Source organism: Balaenoptera musculus, chromosome 21 (assembly GCF_009873245.2).
Source record: "Balaenoptera musculus isolate JJ_BM4_2016_0621 chromosome 21, mBalMus1.pri.v3, whole genome shotgun sequence".
NCBI classification, from domain to species: Eukaryota; Metazoa; Chordata; class Mammalia; order Artiodactyla; family Balaenopteridae; genus Balaenoptera; species Balaenoptera musculus.
The window spans coordinates 32,875,127-32,894,258 of record NC_045805.1 but is presented as its reverse complement, the minus strand read 5'-3'; the positions used below and the strand labels follow the sequence as shown (position 1 = coordinate 32,894,258).

The 19,132-nt window shown below is 38.1% G+C and overlaps 1 protein-coding gene and 1 pseudogene across 1 annotated transcript in view; one reads left to right on the top strand and one right to left on the bottom strand.

Annotated features, from left to right (window-relative positions):
• The window catches only part of BAG4 (BAG cochaperone 4), a 33,382-nt gene extending 16,445 nt beyond the window's left edge, over window positions 1-16,937 (top strand). Inside the window, exons 2-6 of the mRNA XM_036838773.1 lie at window positions 199-306; window positions 8,062-8,316; window positions 9,142-9,396; window positions 10,126-14,540; window positions 16,480-16,937. Coding sequence (XP_036694668.1) covers window positions 199-306; window positions 8,062-8,316; window positions 9,142-9,396; window positions 10,126-10,611 — 1,104 coding nt within the window. The 3' untranslated portion in view covers window positions 10,612-14,540; window positions 16,480-16,937. The remainder of the gene's footprint in view (window positions 1-198; window positions 307-8,061; window positions 8,317-9,141; window positions 9,397-10,125; window positions 14,541-16,479) is intronic.
• LOC118887887 lies at window positions 3,256-5,393 on the bottom strand (annotated as a pseudogene).
• Window positions 16,938-19,132: the final 2,195 nt, after the last annotated feature.

The following is a 19,132-nucleotide window of genomic DNA, read 5'->3' as shown; positions in this document are numbered from 1 at the left end:
AATAATTGCTTTGTTCTAGGGCAAGTGATTGACCATGTATCTGCATCAATTTTAATAATGAGTGATTTTAGAGTGGGGTTCCATTGCTTTTTGTCTATTGCCTATTTTTTTTTTGATACTTACACCTGCCTCTATCAACTTTTCAGAATGATGTAAGGATGTTAGTAAAAGCGAATTCATTTTCCTTTTTGTCCTTAGGAGCAGCCACCGTATCCTAGCTACAATTCCAACTATTGGAATTCTCCTGCCCGACCTCGGGCTCCTTACCCAAGTACATATCCTGTAAGACCGGAAATGCAAGGCCAGGTAGGGTCTAAAATTGACAGACTTTCTGAATTTTTTCTTAATGAGTCGATTTATTTTCAGAACCTGTGGAGATTTCATAGTGAAGATGTGTGGGCTTTTGTTATATAATGCATTCTATCTTAATCATTTTAATGTTTTTAGCTCAGAGATAAGGAAATATCTAGGCAGATACTACCTATAGCAAAGGTAGCTTGATGCATGATAGATTATTTCTCAGGACCTGGAAACAACAAACACAAAATGTACTTATTTCTAAAAATTTGACCTTTTATGGAGCTATAATTGACATATAACATTATATTAGTTTCAGGTGTACAGTGTAAAGGTTCAGTATTTGTATACTTTCCAGAATGATCGCCACAGAAGTCTAGTTAACATCTGTCACCATACAGTTACAAAGTTTTGTTTCTTGTGATGAAAACTTTTAAGATATACTCTCTTAGTAATTTTCAAATATACTGTACAATATGTTAACTATAGTTACCAGGTTGTACATCACATGCTATGATTTACTTATTTTATAGCTGGAAATTTGTACCTTTTGACCCCGTTTACCCGTTCCTGCACCCCAAGCCACTGCTCCACCTCTGGCAGCCACCAGTTTGTTTTCTGTATCTATGAGTTGGCTTTTTTTGCTTTTTAGATTCCACATATAAATGAGATCTTATGGTATTTGTCTGTGTCTGACACTTCATTTAGCATAATGCCCTCAAGGTCCATCCATGTTGTCCCAATGGCAAGATTTCCTTCTCTTTTATGGTTGAATAATACTCCATTGTGTGTGTGTATATATATATATATATATATATATATGTATATATCACATTATCTTCATCCATTCATCCAGTGATGGACACTTAGGGTGTTTCCATGTCTTGGCTGTTGTAAATAGTGCCTCAGTGAACATGGGGTGCAGATATCTTTTCGAGTTAGTGTTTTTGTTTCCCGTGAATATATTCCCAGAAGTGGAATTGCTGGATCATATGGTAATTCTGTTTTTAATTTTTTGAGGCACCTCCATACTGTTTTCCACAGTAGCTGTACCAGTTTCCATTCCCATCAACAGTACACAAGGGTTTCCTTTTCTCAACATTCTCATCCAATACTTATTTCTTGTCTTTTTGAGAATAGCCATTCTAACCGGTGTGAGGTTGTATCTCGTTGTGGTTTTGATTTGCACTTCCTGATGATTAGTGATGTTGAGCACCTTTTCATGTACCTGTTGGCCATCTTGTATGTCTTTGGAAAAATGTCTATTCAGATCCTCTGCCCATTTTTTAAATCAGGTTGTTTGATTTTTTGCTATTGAGTTGTATGAGTTCTTTATATATTAACTCCTTAACTTATCAGATATATGATTTGCAAATATTTTCTTCCATTCAGTAGGTTGCCTTTCTTTTTTTTTTTTTAATTAATTAATTAATTTAATTAATTATTTTTTGGCTGCTTTGGGTCTTCATTGCTGCGTGCGGACTTTCTCTACTTGTGGTGAGCGAGGGCTACTCTTCGTTGCAGTGTGTGGGCTACTCTTCGTTGCGGTGGGCAGGCTTCTCATTGTGGTGGCTTCTCTAGGCGTGCGGGCTCAGTAGTTGTGGCTCACGGGCTCTAGAGCACAGGCTCGGTAGTTGTGGCGCACGGGCTTAGTTGCTCTGCGGCATGTGGGATCTTCCCGGACCAGGGCTCGAACCCGTGCCCCTGCATTGGCAGGCGGATTCTTAACCGTTGCGCCACCAGGGAAGCCCTGGCTTTCATTTTGTTGATGGTTTCCTTTGCTATGTAGAAGCTTTTTAGTTTGATGTAATCCCACTTTTTAATTTTGCTTTTGTTGCCTTTGCTTTTGTTGATAAAATTTTGACTTCTTATGACAAATATTAAATTTAAAATATTTCAAGCATTCTGAAAGAGTGCAGAAAATATGTACATTGTTTTTTATCTAGCTCCTAGCTTTGTCAGTTTTTAAGTTTCAGATTTTTAAAAAGAAGTAAAATAAATACAGTTGAAGCCCCATATAACACTTCTTTCCATTTCTTAAAGTTATATTAATTGTCTCATATGTGTTTTTATGCTTTTGCTACTTGTATATGCATTTTTATAGTATTATTTAACATGATTTTGAACTTGATATGAGTGGTTTCATACTAGCATTCTCCTGCAGCTTGCTTTTCTTTAACTCAACATTGTTTTTCTCTTTTCTATTGTACAACATATGAGACAAGCATTTCCCTAGTGTATGGAATTGGTGGGTTTGGATATGTACATCTTTATTTAATATAGCCAAATTACTTTTCACAATGGTTGCCAATGAGGAAATGAATTTTTCAATTTCAGCACAAAAGGCAGCTGGGATTTTCATTGGGATTGCATATAGATCAATTTGGAGAGTAGCATGCGTTACTTTTACAGTTAATGTAAGAGGAAGACAGAACTCAAAGCCATGAGTCACAATTTTTTTCAGCAATGTTAATTTGTCTGATTTCATCAATTGTTCCTATTGATAAAGATTATTTTTGGGGACTTCCCTGGTGGCGCAGTGGTTAAGAATCTGCCTGCCAATGCAGGGACACGGGTTCGATCCCTGGTCTGGGAAGATGCCACATGCCACAGAGCAACTAAGCCCGTGCACCACAACTACTGAGCCTGCGCTCTAGAGCCCGTGAGCCACAAGTACTGAGCCCACGCGCCACAACTACTGAAGCCCACGCTCCTAGAGCCCATGCTCCACAACAACAGAAGCCACTGCAATGAGAAGCCCGCGTACTGCAATGAAGTGTAGCCCCTGCCAGCCTCAACTAGAAAAAAGCCCACACGCAGCAACGAAGACTCAACGCAGCCAAATAAAAAAGGGAGTCAACATATTAAAAAAAAAAAAAGATTATTTTTGGAGATGACATCCGCCCCTTCAGATAAAGGCATTTATTACATGTATATATTACATATATTCAAGAAAGATTCACTTTTAATTTAGTGATGACTTTTTGAAAGCAACAGCAATAATGTGAGAGAGCTTTTAGATACAAAAATTGTTGGATTCTAAACCCAAAGGTATCTAGACATTTGCTTGTATGGGATTAGCACACGTGTATTTTCTGGTGAAGCATCACATGGGGATTATACATTTATCTTCTGACCAAAACAGACTCCTGTAGTGGTATGTAGATATGACTGGTTTCCTTTTTTAAAAATTGAATGGTTTCACTCCTTTGCCTTCTATCTGCCGCCTCATGTGAGCTTTGCCACATGATCACTCTTCTCTTATAAACCGGGAGTGCGTAATTTCATGCACTTTCCCCCGGTAATGTGGAATGTATATCCGTTTCTTCAGAATCGATGAATGTTGGGAGGGCCCCTGAGCAGTCCCCAAAGCTGATTAGACTGTTGTGTTCAGGTGCAGTCTATGTGCTACGCAGGAACAGGGGACAGTCTTTGAAATACAGCTTTCCTCATTTTCAGCTCATAGTAAGGATTGTTGAGGAGCACGTCAGACGGTTTGTGGCGCGGGTTTGGGCCGCATGAAGTAAACCAGCTCAGGACAGAAGGTTTGGTCTCACCAGACTGTTGATGAAATTCACGAGGTATTTTCTGAGTCCTTCAAACTAAGATTGCTTCTTATTTGCTTTTAACGCCTTCATTTGCATCAATGACTGTCTTCTGAAGCCCCAGAAGTATTTTCTTTCTCTTTGGCCTCTGTATCAGGGCTTTGAAACTGGGCCAAGAACTCCTGTGTTTTCTTTGCTATGCTGCCAGGCTACTCTTCAGAAGACTTAAAAACTTTGAACATTTCTGAACTATGATCATAAGCTCATCCTTAGTCAACGTCTGTAGCAACTGCAAGGCTAACGTATGTTCTTCCGACGCTGATCATTTGTAGACATGCATGTTGTAGCTCTGATCCATTGACCCAGTGGGTACTTGGGAAAAGCATGATAAATACACAGACTCTCTAGTAATGATTGTGGTGGGGTGTTTTTGTTTAAAATCCTCTCATTGGTCATGAATGCAAATTGTTTTTCTAAAGCTTCTTTTCCACGTATCTAAAGGATGAAAGACGGATGTTTTCACATTGATTTTCTGATAAAGAAGATAACTCCCTTGGGTTCTGGGAGATTACACCACAGAACACTGAGTACCTGGGAATAGAAATGCTCTAAGAAAGAAAACTGAAGTCCTCTTATAATGTTCTGAATTGAGAAATCATGATACAAAAGGACTTTCATCAGAACCTATAACACCTTTTCATTTAATTTAAAGGGGACCTGGGTTGTAAAGTACAGCTTATTAAGTACTGTGGTTTGGAGCTCCTGTGAGACAAAAATTGGAATAGTTATATAAGGAGAGATACTGCATGAGGAAGTAACCAGTGGATGATAATAGATTTGACAATTCCAGAAATGAGTATTAGTAGAAACTCAAGTTGATGTCGACTGCTGATAATTATGAAGTCTTGGAGTACTTTTGTGGTGAAGCCTTCCATGTGTTTCAAGATCAGCACAGCAGGAGGAATTGTGGTGTTGCTAATGGAAAAAAAGTTTTTTTTCCCACTTGGATTGAGTCTGTTTGCTGTTTGATGTTCATGTACCAAATGGAAAGGGAATCTGTTGAACAAGTGTATCACTTCCTGAGTGAGAGACCTGATCAGTTTTCTCCTCTTTGGATTCTATATCTATAAACAGTCCATCAATTGTAAAACCAACTTTTGGAAGAAGTATTACCTCCTGGATAATCTTTAGCTTGCAATGAGACATCATATGGTGTGACATGATTCTGACTTTTGAATGCTAAGTCATATTTACATTTACCTCTAGAACAAGAGCAGCACTTGGGATATTTTTTGAGTTTTAAGAGCTCCAGTCTCTTGATTTCTTTTGGAATCCAGAATGAGACTTCTACAGAAATTCAATGACTATCAAAGATTTTGTTTAATTCTTCTTGCAGTTGCTCAGTTTCAGATTTTCTGTTGCCATATCAGCTGACAAGTTTCAAATCACAGCTTGCTATCCTTAGATACAAATTTCCCTTCATGAAAATAGTCTACTTGGACATAGATGGAAGTAGCTATGGTCCAAGCAGCCCACCAGTTTCTAGACATACTTGGGATTTCATGACTTTTTTTTTTTTTTTTTGGCTGCACCGCACTGCATGCTGGATCTTAGTTCTCCGACCAGGGATCGAACCCATCATGACATTTTTAATAGCATAATTTTTTTTACTATAAAATACAACTTTATTACTAAACATTTGGGAAATAAAAGGGAGAAAAAACACTAATTCTGTCATCCTAATATATCCATATTTTGGTAAATTTGTTTTCAGCCTTTTCCCTATCATATTTACACAGCTTTACATATGCCTTTTAATATGGCAACTCATTTTACATATGCCTTTTAATATGACTTTTCATTTATCGTATGTACTTTACATGTTATAGGGTGAAATAACAGGAACTTTTTTTTAATAGTAAGGAAATTTTCAAACATAATCCAAAGTAACGAGAATAGTGCAATAATCTCCCATGTACCCATTACTCAGCTTCAACAAGTATCAATACATGGCCATCATGTTTCATTTATATATCCTTAGAGTATTTTGAAGCAAATTCCAGACATCATGTTATGTCTCTTGTAAATACTTAAGCATGTATCTTTAAGATATAAGGAAGCTTTAAAGACATTACCGCAATGCCATTATTAAAACTTAAAGGAAAAAAAACCCAAATAATTCTTTAATATCATTAGATGTCTGGTCAGTTCTAACAGTGAGTTTTTTTAAATTAATTAATTTATTTTGTTATTATTTTTTTGGCTGCGTTGGGTCTTCGTTGCTGTGCGTGGGCTTTCTCTAGTTGTGGCGAGTGTGGGCTACTCTTCGTTAAGATGCGTGGGCTTCTCTTGTTGCGGAGCACAGGCTCTAGGCGCGCAGGCTTCAGTAGTTGTGGCACGAGGGCTCAGTAGTTGTGTCTCACGGACTCTAGAGCGCAGGCCCTGTAGTTGTGGCGCATGGGCTTAGTTGCTCCGTGGCACGTGGGATCTTCCCAGACCAGGGCTCGAACCCATGTCCCCTGCATTGGCAGGCGGATTCTTAACCACTGCGCCACCAGGGAAGTCCCTAACTAAAGTGAGTTTTTAAGACAGAATAAAATTTCCTCAATGAATAGCCTATAGTCTACTTAATCATTCCATCAGTACGGGACGGTTAGGTTGTTTACAGTTCTGCGTGATGGTGAATCATGCTGTGATGAACAAATTCATGCCTATAATTTTTCCTCTAGTTGAATAATTTCCTTAGGAAGGATTTCTAGAATTTGAATAACAGAGCAAAAAGTCACATGATTTTTTTTTAATCAAGTCTTCAGCTGTATATGTTGCATAAGGGATTGTTTGGTTAGGCACAGCAGCCTGTAGGCAGAAGACTTGATTAGCCTCACAGTGGCTGCTCAGGGAATGCCTGGCTGGATTTTCCCTCACTCCTGTCCCTGCATGGAATTCTTTGGCCATGTGGTGATAGTAGCCTGTCTTTTATCCTCTTGCCATAAAACTGTGGCTTAGAATTTATTTTCCACAGAATTATGGCCTCCTTCCCACTTCAATCTATCCCTCTTTTTGTTGTGGTGGATTTGGAATCAAATTTAAATTTCATTTTCTTCAGTAATTAACAACTGTAGAAGATATCAGGATTCTTTTTTTTTTTTAATTGAGGTATAATTGACACATAACGTTACTTTCAGATGTACAGTGTAATGATTCGGTATTTGTATACACTGTGAAATGATCACCATGATAAGTCTAGTTAATATCACAAGATTCTTTTCTTATTCTTCTACCTAAAATGGGAAAGATTGTCTAGTTTTAGAAGGATGAGTCCAGGAAAACCTGATTCTGTTTTTACCATTTTAACAAGGTAAAGTAGAAATTAATAGAAAACATTAAGGTAATCATTTAGAGTTTAGCTTTAATCTTGTTTGGATTACTAAACTGAGGATTCTGGGTGTCAGTAATAGTCTGGATAGGTGATGTAAAACTGCAGTAAGCAATATATGAGGAATTTGTCTCTGTCTGCTGTTATCATTTGGGGAAGCAGAGTGGGATAGTATCAATACAAAGCACATGGGCTTGGAGTCAGATCTGGGTTCGTTTCCTGACCTTGCCACATTAATACTAACAACAATTTGTATTATAAAAATTGCAAATCATTGAGCATACTACGTGCCAGACACTATACTAAGCATTTTATATATGTCATCTCATTAATTTTTACAATAACCCTGCAAGATATGTTTATGATTTCCATTTTCCTGCTGGAGAAACTAAAGTTCAGAGAGGGTAAATACAAAGCCAATGGCAGGGCTAGGTCTGTCTCTGTGGTCTTTTTTTCTTTCTGTTGTATTATGGTTACTTTCTTCTTTCTCTCGCCATTCTCCCAGGTTTCCCGGAATACCCTCTTCAGTTTGTGGGGACAAGTTCCCTGCCGTTAGGTGCAATTGTTAGGTGCACTTATGGAAATGGCTGAGAAGCACTAAAGGCCATCACTTCATCCTTCATCACAATATACCCATTGTTATGACACAGACTCTAAGGTGATAATCTGAGTTTAATATATGTATATGATTATAATATATGAAAGAATACTTCAAGGGTTGCTTAGGTAGTTCATATTTTCATTAGTTACTGATCTCCTTTCTTCCCAAAGTTTTGGAAGTGAGGGCATTTCAGCTCATCTACTCATTCATCTTTTTTTTCTCCCAACTTTGCTTTTTTACAGAGTTTGAATTCTTTTACAAATGGAGCATATGGCCCACCATACCCCACTGGCCCTGGGACAAATACTGCCTCATACCCAGGGGCTTATTACACATCTGGGTATGCTCAGACCAGTTACTCCACAGAGGTTCCAAGCACTTACCGTTCACCTGGCAACAGCCCAACCCCAGTCTCTCGTTGGATGTATCCCCAGCAGGACTGCCAGACTGAAGCAGCCCCTCTTAGGGGGCAGGTTCCAGGATATCCTGCTTCACAGGTGAGCATTCGCCTGTTGTGTTTTTATTTTTTCATGTTAATGAATGGTACCAAGTTTATTTCTCTGTTCATTTTCAAGAGGTTAGGGGTTTTTTTAAAAAAAATAAATTTATTTATTTATTTATGCGTTAGGTCTTCGTTGCTGTGCACGGGCTTTCTCTCGTTGCAGCGAGCGGGGGCTACTCTTCTGTGGTGTGCAGGCTTCTCATTGCAGTGGCTTCTCTTGTTGCGGAGCACGGGCTCTAGGCATGCGGGCTTCAGTAGTTGTGACACGCAGGCTCAGTAGTTGTGGCACACGGACTTAGTTGCTCCACGGCATGTGGGATCTTCCCAGACCAGGGCTTGAACCCGTGTCCCCTGCATTGGCAGGCAGATTCTTAACCACTGTGCCACCAGGGAAACCCAAGAGGTTAGGTTTATATTTTTTAATATTCTATGAATGATCCCATGTTTATTTCTCTGTTCACTTCAAGGAGAGTTCTAGTATGTCTTTATTTGTGCTTCCTGATAGCATATGAGTCCATTTATTTATAGTATCTGTGGGACAGACTTATGCTGTGCTTCAGCCACTGAAGTTTAGGCCCTATTTTTCTGAGTTTGATGGTCACCAAATCTGCCCCTGATATCTTTAGAACCAAGCTTTTTTAGGTTTGGAGAAAATATTTGCAACTCATTGGAAATACTACAGTTTAGTCCCATAGCAGCTAAAATATACCCTGTTAAGCCGAGAGGAAGCATCTCTGAATCTGTTTACACTAGAATATTTTCATTACTTCTTTAAGTGTTTTTTAGCAATGACCAGTGTATTTCCTTCCTCTCAATCTAGAACCCTGGAATGAGCGTGCCCCATTATCCTTATGGGGATGGTAATCGTAGTGTTCCACAACCAGGACCAACTGTACGATCCCAGGAGGACTCCTGGGCTCCTCCGGGTGCTTACGGCATGGGAGCCCGTTACCCCTGGCCTTCAGCTGCCCCCTCAGCACCACCTGGCAGTCTCTACGTGAGCGAGAGCGCTTCATCATGGCCGAGCAGTGGCTCTCCTCGGCCACCTCCCTCCCCGCCAGCCCCACAGCCCAAGGTAGGAGGCTTCTAGACGTTGTCCTCTTAATGTCTGGGTAATTAAGAGAGCGCAAGGTGGAACTTTTTCTGCATTGGTCTGTGTTGAATGGGGACTAACTTCAAAATGTTGGTGGCTACTACTTATAGCTTTACCTAGCCCGGTTTACTTTTTATTTAAAATAGGCTTATTTTTTAGAGCAGTTTTAGGTTCACTTCCATTTTTAAACAACAGGAGAATGCTCATTTACTAAATTAGTTGTAATTTAGTTATCGGAATGTTAGACAAAATCAAAGATTATATTTTATTACCTCAGTCTCCTGACAGAAGACAAAACCAATGTGAAATTGCATGGTTTTATTAAACCACACACTTGAACATCATTTGCTTGTGGCCAGGTTCCTTTTTAAGATTGTCTTCAGGTTTTATCTCTTTAGGGGAAAAAACTATATAATTCCTATGTATTAAGTCACTGGACAGATTGTGAGGTGGTAAGGATAGATTATGAGGTGTTCATGATGATGACCTGTCTCAGGGTAGAGTCCAGCCTTTATACTCAGGAATTCTCTTCCTTTTATCTTTTTAGGGCTGTATTCTTCTCAAATGATTAAGGAGGGCCGTCCACTTTTATTGGTGGGGAGTCTTTTCATGTACCTTCCTGGTCAGGTGAAAGATGTGGGCTAACAAATCTGATGTTGATGGATCCCCATTAAAACAGCTTTTTTCCCCTCTTTGCTCTCCTACTCCAAGGATTCCTCATACCCCTATAGCCAGTCAGACCAAGGTATGAACCGGCACAACTTTCCTTGCAGTGTCCATCAGTACGAGTCCTCGGGAACAACGAACAATGATAATTCAGAGCTCTTGGATTCCCAAGTCCAGTATAGTGCTGAGCCTCAGCTGTATGGTAATGCCACCAACGAACATCCCAGCAATCAAGATCAGAGTAATAATCTTCCTGAAGAGTGTTTATCTTCAGATGAAGGGACTCCCGCAAGTATTAAAAAAATCATACATGTGCTGGAGAAGGTCCAGTATCTTGAGCAAGAAGTAGAAGAGTTCGTAGGAAAAAAGACAGACAAAGCATACTGGCTTCTGGAAGAAATGCTAACCAAGGAACTTTTGGAACTGGATTCAGTTGAAACTGGGGGCCAGGACTCTGTCCGGCAGGCCAGGAAAGAGGCTGTTTGTAAAATCCAGGCCATACTGGAAAAATTGGAAAAAAAAGGATTATGAAGGGATTTAGAACAAAGGGGAAGCCTGTTACTAACTTGACCAAAGAACTCTTGATTTTGGTTAATTACCCTCTTTTTGAAATGCCTGTTGAGGAGAAGAAGCAATACATTCCAACTTTCCTTTGATATAAAACTTGAAAAACTGGTAAAGGACTTGGAAGAACAGTTGGGTTATGAGTTGTTTTCAGTTTTCAGACCAATGAATGTAATAGGAAGTTATGGAGTTACCAGTATTGCCAAGTAGTCTCACCCCTTAAGAAATTTATGGGTATCTGCAAGCTGCTTCTTATCAGCAGGAGGGAAATCCACCTTATGTAACAGGCTTATCAGAAACCTACCGGATAAGACTGGATGTTGTCTGAGACAAACAGGCTCTGTTTTTTTAAACATCTGGATTACTTGTCACATTTTTGTACATTGTGACTGCTTTCACCGTACACTTTGTGTGTAAATTACAGCTTGGACTTTAGCCTTCTTGGACCTCTGTTTCGTTTTGTTACTTGTAGTTCACAAATATAGTGTTATTCTCTACTTCTTGGTACATTTTGTAGTAATATGTTTAATATAATTACTCAAGAGACTATACTGACAGCCAGATAGTATGGCAGTTCTGGATGAATTTATATCTTTTCACCACTTGAATATATTGCACTGTGTAGTGAGTTCCTGAGGTAGATTGTCTCCTTTTTTGTATAGATCATTAGGTTAGAGTTTTACCACTTCTATTTTTCATGTTACTATTGGAAGGTTAATTTGGAAATGGCATGGGTATAGGAATGAAAATGGGGCTATTTCCTTTTTCGCTGTCTTAATCGTATTTGGATGAAGATCCACTTTAAAATTTCCTTTCTTCCCCCTTAATTATCTTTTTACTACAGCTGCTTCCATATGGAGCAGTGTGATGAACACAGATTAAAAATTAAATGCCACAGCACGTAGAAATAATAACTGCAAAAGTAGTAAATACAACCATTTGGGAATGCTGTTCTCCATCTAAAATATTAGCTTCACCATCAGGATCCCTATGAGCAGATTTCAGCTCAGTGTATCTGCTCAGTTTACAGTAAGAAACAACGAGGGTAAAAGAGGATTCATGCTCAGGGAATGAATCAGCCATAGCTAGAGTGGGAAATTGTGTTCTTCTTTTAAAGGTAGATTTGATGTTTATCTTTGTTTCCCTAGAATAAATTGCATAGACAGTATTGCCTGTTTTATAAGAAAGATGTTTACCATCACTAATAACAGTCATTTTAGAGCCAGATTTAAGGAAGGGATATTGAAAGGGTCTTAGCTGGATTTGCTTGGGTAGCTCTATGCTATCATGTAGAAGAGACTTAGGTAGATAACTTACTTTTTTCATCTGAAGTGAGTTCCAGTATGCAGTATCTGTTATTGGAAAAACTGCTGTTTCTTAATAAGATATCCAAGTGATTTTTTTTCTTGACTGCCAGGCCTATTAACAAGAAAATAAATCCAGCCATCTCCTCTCCTTATAAAAAAAACCAATACAAACATATTATATGACGAGAAGAAGTAAAGTAAAAATATTGGCCGGGTCTTAGGTTGGTATGAGTGATTTTATGAGATAATATGGTGGTGACAATTTTATTCTAGGATTTTTATTTTTGGCCTAATATAAGAATGTTACAAAAGGCTTTTCTATGAAAATTTAAAAGTTATACTTGAAACTAAATATTTAGAAGGGGGAGAACCTTAAAGCTGAGTTAACATAAACCAGTGAGACAATGACTAATACAGGAGAGAACACTATTTTTTAACTGAGTGCCCAAGATACCAATTTCCCTGAAGTCTTGATTTTTTAATCTATAAATCACACATTATACACACACACATATATATGTGTGTGTGTATGTTTTTTAACAGTTTTTTTTTTTTAGTTTTGAGATAATTTTAGACCTCCTGAAGAGTTGCAAAAACAGCGGTTTCTGTATGCTCTACGCTCACCTTCCCTTTATATTAACAACTTACATAGCTGTAGAACATCTGTCAAGTTAAGAAATTAGCCTTGATATAATGCTGTTAACTAAAGTAGAGAGTTTTGAAAGTAGAGATTTTCTAGTCTTTTCACTAATGTCCTTTCACTGTTTCAGGATCCAATCCAGGATCCTGCCTCGCATTTAGTTGTCATGTCATCATAGCGTCCTCCGATCTGTGACAGTGTATCTTGACACCTGATGCGGTAATGTATTTCTGGTGTTATTAACCTTAGCCACTACCTGAGGTGGCGTCTGCTAGGACTCTCTGCTGTAAACTTACTATGCTTTCCTTTGTAATGACTGAATGTTTGCTAGAGATAATGTGAGCTATGCAAATGTCCTGTTTCTGCTTAAACTTTTGCCCACTCATTTTTGTATCCACTGGCAGATCTTGCTTGTTACTACTGTGGTGTTCGAATGTGACTTTGTTTCTCTTATTCCTTCTACATTTATTAATTGGATTCTTTCTGTAAGGGAGGGCTATTGCTTCTGGATTTATAATTTTAATTATAATAAGATATTCAGGATAAGTACAGACTTAGAACTTAAAGGTGTAAACCATGTTAAAATGATTCCAAATGCCAATATCAAGGAAAGGAAAACTAAATTGCAACCTGTTCCAGAAAATATAGTGAATATAAGAAGGAAAATAGTATTCATTTTTTTGTGGATATGATTCAGTTCTTAGTATTGACTCTAGACTGAATTCAAATTTTTTTTGGTATTTCACATCTGGACTTTTAAAAAGTGTCTAAGTTTAATATTACTTTGGGGATAATTTCTGTCAAACTCTTGAATAAAGTTATCCGGATCTGGCATGTTAAACACAGCTATGTTCTCTATAATAAGCCACTATTGTTCCAAATATAAACGCCAATGTAAATATTTAGATGAATTTAAGTCCCAGTGAAGTATTAGCAGGATGGGCTGGTCTCTACATTGTTGGTGGGGAATTCTTTAAAGTGCTTTGAAAAATGGGGTTTTGAAAACAGTTCTGTAGTTGGTTAATGTAATACCATTAGAGGTGGGAAGATTTTTTTTTTAAGTTGAAGAATATGGATTAAATTGGCGTTAAAAAAAGTTTTTTGGGGGATGGATACTTGATGACTGGAGTTTTTCATCCTTTTTTCTTTTTAAAAAAGTTATGAGTTTGAAGACTCAAATAATTCTATGGAAGTTAGCAATTTAAAGAGTCAATTCTGGGACTCCCCTGGCGGTCCAGTGGTTAAGACTTCACCTTCCAATGTAGCAGGTGCGGGTTTGATCCCGGGTCTGGGAGCTAAGATCCCACGTGCCTCGCGGCCAGAAAACCAAAACATAAAACAGAAGCAATATTGTAACAAATCCAGTAAAAACTTTATAAAAATGGTCCACATCAAAAAATAAAAAAAATCTTAAAAAAAAGTCAGTTCTATGAAAAGGAGCACTCTTCTGTTCCACTCCCATTTTTCCTTCGACAAAAGTAACTACTTTCAATTGAGTTTTTTAAAAAAATTATCTCCATATTTTTTTAATAACACAGTTGTATTGCTCCCTTTTGATTTATCAGCTTTAGGTCATTTCTACTGATTTTCTGTTGTAGAGGATGAAGGTTAGGTCTCTCTGCCTCTACCCTACACACATCCCAGCTCTCATCCCTCCAATTTCTCAATCCACTTATATGGTAATTCTGTTGTACGTTATTATACTATGTAAATGCTGCCCAGAGCTCAGTCATGCAGTAAACTGTTTACTTTTCTTTTCCTGAACAACTCCTTGTTTTCTCTGGAATGAATCATTTGTCATACTTATTTTGTTTGCCTATGTGCTTATGACTGATTTGACCTCAAACCCTCCATCATTTGTCTAAGTCTTCTCGTAAGATGCCCAGACACATTTTATCAATTTTAGGCTCCTGAAGAAGCGTTCCTGGAGCCCTCTGACTGCAGCACTGGTATGTTCCTGGTGCATACTTTCATTCTGGTCTCTTCTGTTCATCCTCGGGATTCTCTCCACTCCTTCTGTTGGATTCCTTTTTTCCATAGCCTGTGTCGTTCTCCTTCTCAGTTTATTCCCTCATTTTGTAGAGCATGTTCCCCAGTACCTTCCTGGAAAAGGGTGCATAGGAAGTAATTTTTTTCCATCTTGCGTATTTGAAAATGTGTTTTCATGATCCTTTGTTTAAAACTTAGTTTTTCTTCCTGGAAGCTTGTAGGATATTTTTGTCCCTTCTACAGTACAGTGTTGGTGTGGGTCTGTTTTTGTCCATTTTACTGGGCACATTTCGTTCTGGAAACTCCTGCCCTTAAGTCCTATAACGTTGTCTTGGGTTTTGTTTGTTTGTTTATTTTCCTCCTCTGCTACCCTAATCTCTATTACATCTTTCTAGAATTCCTGCTGTTTCTGTTATAGATCTCTTAGACGGGTTCTTTGATTTACTTATCTTTTCACTTTCATTTTTTGCCTTTTTGCTGTACTTTGTGGGGGATTTACTCACCTTTATCTTCCAACTCGCCACTGAATTTTGTTTCATCTATCATATTTTTAGTTTCTAGGAATTTTTTTGTGCTCTGTGTTCTCTATGGGATTCTGCTCTTGTTTGTGGGTGTAGCATCTTATATCTCTGAGGATATTAATGACAATTTCTTGATTTTTTTTTCTTCTCAAATAATGAATTTCCTACAAAGTTGCATTTTCCTTTCTTTTTCAATCTCCATCTTTTTCATGTTAGAGATATTTTTCAGATGTCTATTACTTCTTGGTTGTGTTTTTTACAGTGTTGTTATACTGGACACCCCAAATTGCTTCTAGAAAATGCTTCCTGACTATTCTGTTTAATTATTATTTTTTCATAATCTTTCTTGGAGGGAATAGCTATTTTGAGTTGAAGTTGAGAAGGGAGGATTATCTGGATAATTTTTACTCCTCTGTGAAGACAGGAGGGCTTTATACTCTATGTGGCTTTTCTCATCAGGAGTGGTGGGCAGTAGCACATTTGTTGTAATAAAATGTGAGGCAGAGGAGATGCCAGCTGCTGAGAAGGGAGGACTTAGGGGTTTCTGAGATCAGGGCACATTTTCTCTAGGCAACTTTTAAATGTTCTTTTATTTTGCAATATATACCTTATCCTGGTAAGCTAATGCCAAGGGTAGTATTGCCAGATAAAATATAGGACTCTCAGTTACATTTGAATTTCAGATAAACAACAAGTCATCTTTTAGTATCAGTGTGTTCCACATATGGCATGGGACATAATGATACTAAAAATGATTGTTTTTCTGAAATCCAGAATAACTAGGAGTACAGTCGTCCCTCAGTATCCGTGGAATTGGTTCCAGGACCCCGCCGCGGATACCAAAATCCATGGATGCTCAAGTCCCTTATATAAAGTGTTGTAGTATTGCATAAAACCTATGCATATCCTCCCATATACTTTAAATCATCTCTAGACTAGTTATAATACCTAATACAATGTAAATGCTGTGTAAATAGTTGTAAATACAATGTAGATACTATGTAAATAGTTGCCGGGTATGCAGCAAATTCAAGTTTTTGGAACTTTCCTGAATTTTTTTTCTTTCCAAATACTGTCAGTCCATAGTTAGTTGAGTCCGTGAATGTGGAACCGATCAATAGGAGTACCAACTGTATTGTATTTCTTATTTTTTATTTATTTATTATTTGGCCACGCCACGTGGCTTGTGGGATCTTAGTTCCCTGACAAGGGATTGAACCCAGCCCTCGGCAGTGAGAGCGCAGAGTCCTAACCACTGGACTGCCAGGGAATTCCCTATATTGTATTTTTTTTCATTAAAGTTTTTATTTTGAGATAATTGTAAATTCACATGCAGTTTTATGAAATAATTCAGAGCTTTCCTGTACCCTTTACCCAGTTTCCCTCAATGGTAACATCTTGCAAAACTGTACTGTGATGTCACCGCCAGGATATTGACATCGATATGGTCAAGATACAGAGCAGTCCCGTCAGCACGACTCTTCCTCCCGTTGACCTTTCACAGCCGCACCTGCTTCTCCTTTCCCACCGTGCTAAACCCCTGGCAACCACTAATCTGTTCTCCATTTCTAAATTTTGTCATTTTGAGAATGCTATATAAATAGTATTGTATAGTATGTAACCATTAGAGATCGTTTTTTTTTTTTTTTCCACTCAGCATAACTCTCTTGACATTCATCCAAGTTGTTTCCTGTATCTGTAGTTCTTTTTTATTGCTAAGTAGTAGTCTATGATGTGGATGTACCACGGTTTGTTCAACCATTCACCTCTTGAAGGACATATGGGTTGTTTCCAGTTTGGGCTATTATGAATAAAGCTGCTATGTACATTCATGTACAGGTTTTTGTGTGGACATAGTTTTCATTTCTTTGGGATAAATGCCCAGGAGTGTAGTTCTGGGTCATATCATACTTGCATGTTTACTTTTTTGGAAACTACCAAACTATTCTAGAGTGGATGTACCATTTTACATTCCCACCAGCAACGTATGAGTCTCTCTGCATTCTTGCCAGTATTTGGTGGTGTCACTATTTTTTATTTTAACCATTCTGATGGGTAGGTAGTGATATCTCATTGTGCTTTAATTTGCATTTCCTTAATGGTTAATGATGTTGAACATCTTTTCATGTGCTTATTTGCCATCTGTGTATTCTGTTCTGTAAAATGTCTGTGTGTGTCTTTTGCCCACTTGCTAACTGGGTTTATTTCAATAGACTTCTTATTGTAGAATAGTTTAGATGTACAGAAAAATTGTGATGATACTACAGAGTTCCCATATACCCCACACCCTGTTATTAACACCTTAAATCAGTTTTGTACGTTTGTCGCAATTAATGGATCAGTACTGATACATTCTTGTTGACTAAAGTCCATACTTTATCCAGATTTCCTTTGTTTTTACCTGGAAAACACCGTTTTCCTCTTCCAGGATCCCATTCGGGATACCGTATTACATTTAGTCATCATATCTCCTTACGAACCTCTTGGGTGTGACAGTTTCTGAGACTTTCCTTGTTTGTTTTTTGTTTGTTTGGGTTTTTTTTTTTTTTTTTTTTTTTTTTTTTTTTTTTTTTTTTTTTTTTTTTTTTTTTTTTTTGCCACGCTGCACGGCTTGTGGGATCTCAGTTCCCCGACCAGGGATTGAATCCAGGCCATGGCAGTGAAAGCCTGGAATCCTAACCACTAGGCCACCAGGGAACTCCCATGACTTTCCTTGTTTTTGATGACTTTGATAGTCTTGAGGAGTACAGGTCAGATATTTTGTAGAATGCCCCTCAACTGGGATTTGTCTGATGCTTTTCTCATAATTACACTGGGGCTTGGGTTTTGGGGAGGAAGACCACAGAGGTAAGTGCCCTTTCTCATCATATATCAACTGTATATACTATCTACATAGCTTATACTGTTAATGTTAACCTTCATCACCTGGCTGAGGTAGAGTCTGTCAGGTTTCTCCACTACATAGTTACTATTTCTTTTTTCCCCCTTTTCATACTGTATTCTTTGGAAGTCCCCGTTTGCAGCTCCCCCCTTAGGGGATGGAGAGTTACCTTCCACCTCGTTGAGGGTGTTTATCTACGTTAATTCTTTAGAATTTACTTGCAAGGTAGATTTGTTCATTCTCTCCCATTTATTTATTTGTTTGTTTACTCAGTCATTTATATCCATATGGACCCATAGATATTTATTTTATACTTTGTGTTATCTAATGCTACCTTATTTATTTTGTTGCTCAGAATGTCTTGCTTTGGCCATTGGGAGCTCTTTCAGTTGTGTCCTTTTGACATACCCCCATGATTTTGTGGGGTTTGTTTTTTTTTGGAACCCTCCTCACTTTCTGGCACTACATGATTCTTCAGGCTCATCCTGCATATTTCCTGTTCCAGTGCTAGAACCAGTTGCTCCAACAAGAAGCCCTCGTCCCTCTTATTGAAGAATGATATTGAAACCAAATTTGGGTTCCATTGTGTGTCTTTTCACTGCTGAGTTTTAAGAATTCTTTGTGTTTTCTAGATACTGGTCTTTTGTCAGATTGGTGCTTTGCAAGTATTTTATCCCAGTCTGTCGCTTGTCTTTTCATCCTCTTAACAGAGTTTTTCACAGAGCAAAAGTTTTTAATTTTGATGCAATCCTATTTATCAGTTTTTCCTTCTGAGAACTTTTGGTGTCACGTCTCTAAGAACTCATTGCTTACCCCCGGTTCCTGAAGATTTTCTCTTATTGTTTCCTAAAAGTGTTGTATTTTACTTTTGCATTTGCTACATTTACATATGCTCAGTCCGACAACCCGAGCCAAGAGGAAACCTTGGCTTGATGGAAACCTCCAGGGGCCCAAGGAGACACCTTGCTGCACAGCTCCAACTGAAGTTATCAGCTCAAAACAGTCTTCATTGAAGTGAGAGGCAAATCACTTTCCTCAAAGTGGGAAAAACAAAATCTAAGATTATTCAACTTGAGGGCAGGAACTATTCAGTTGTGGCTATAAAGTAATAAAATGCATTTTTATGAATGGTTTATAGACTTATAAAAAT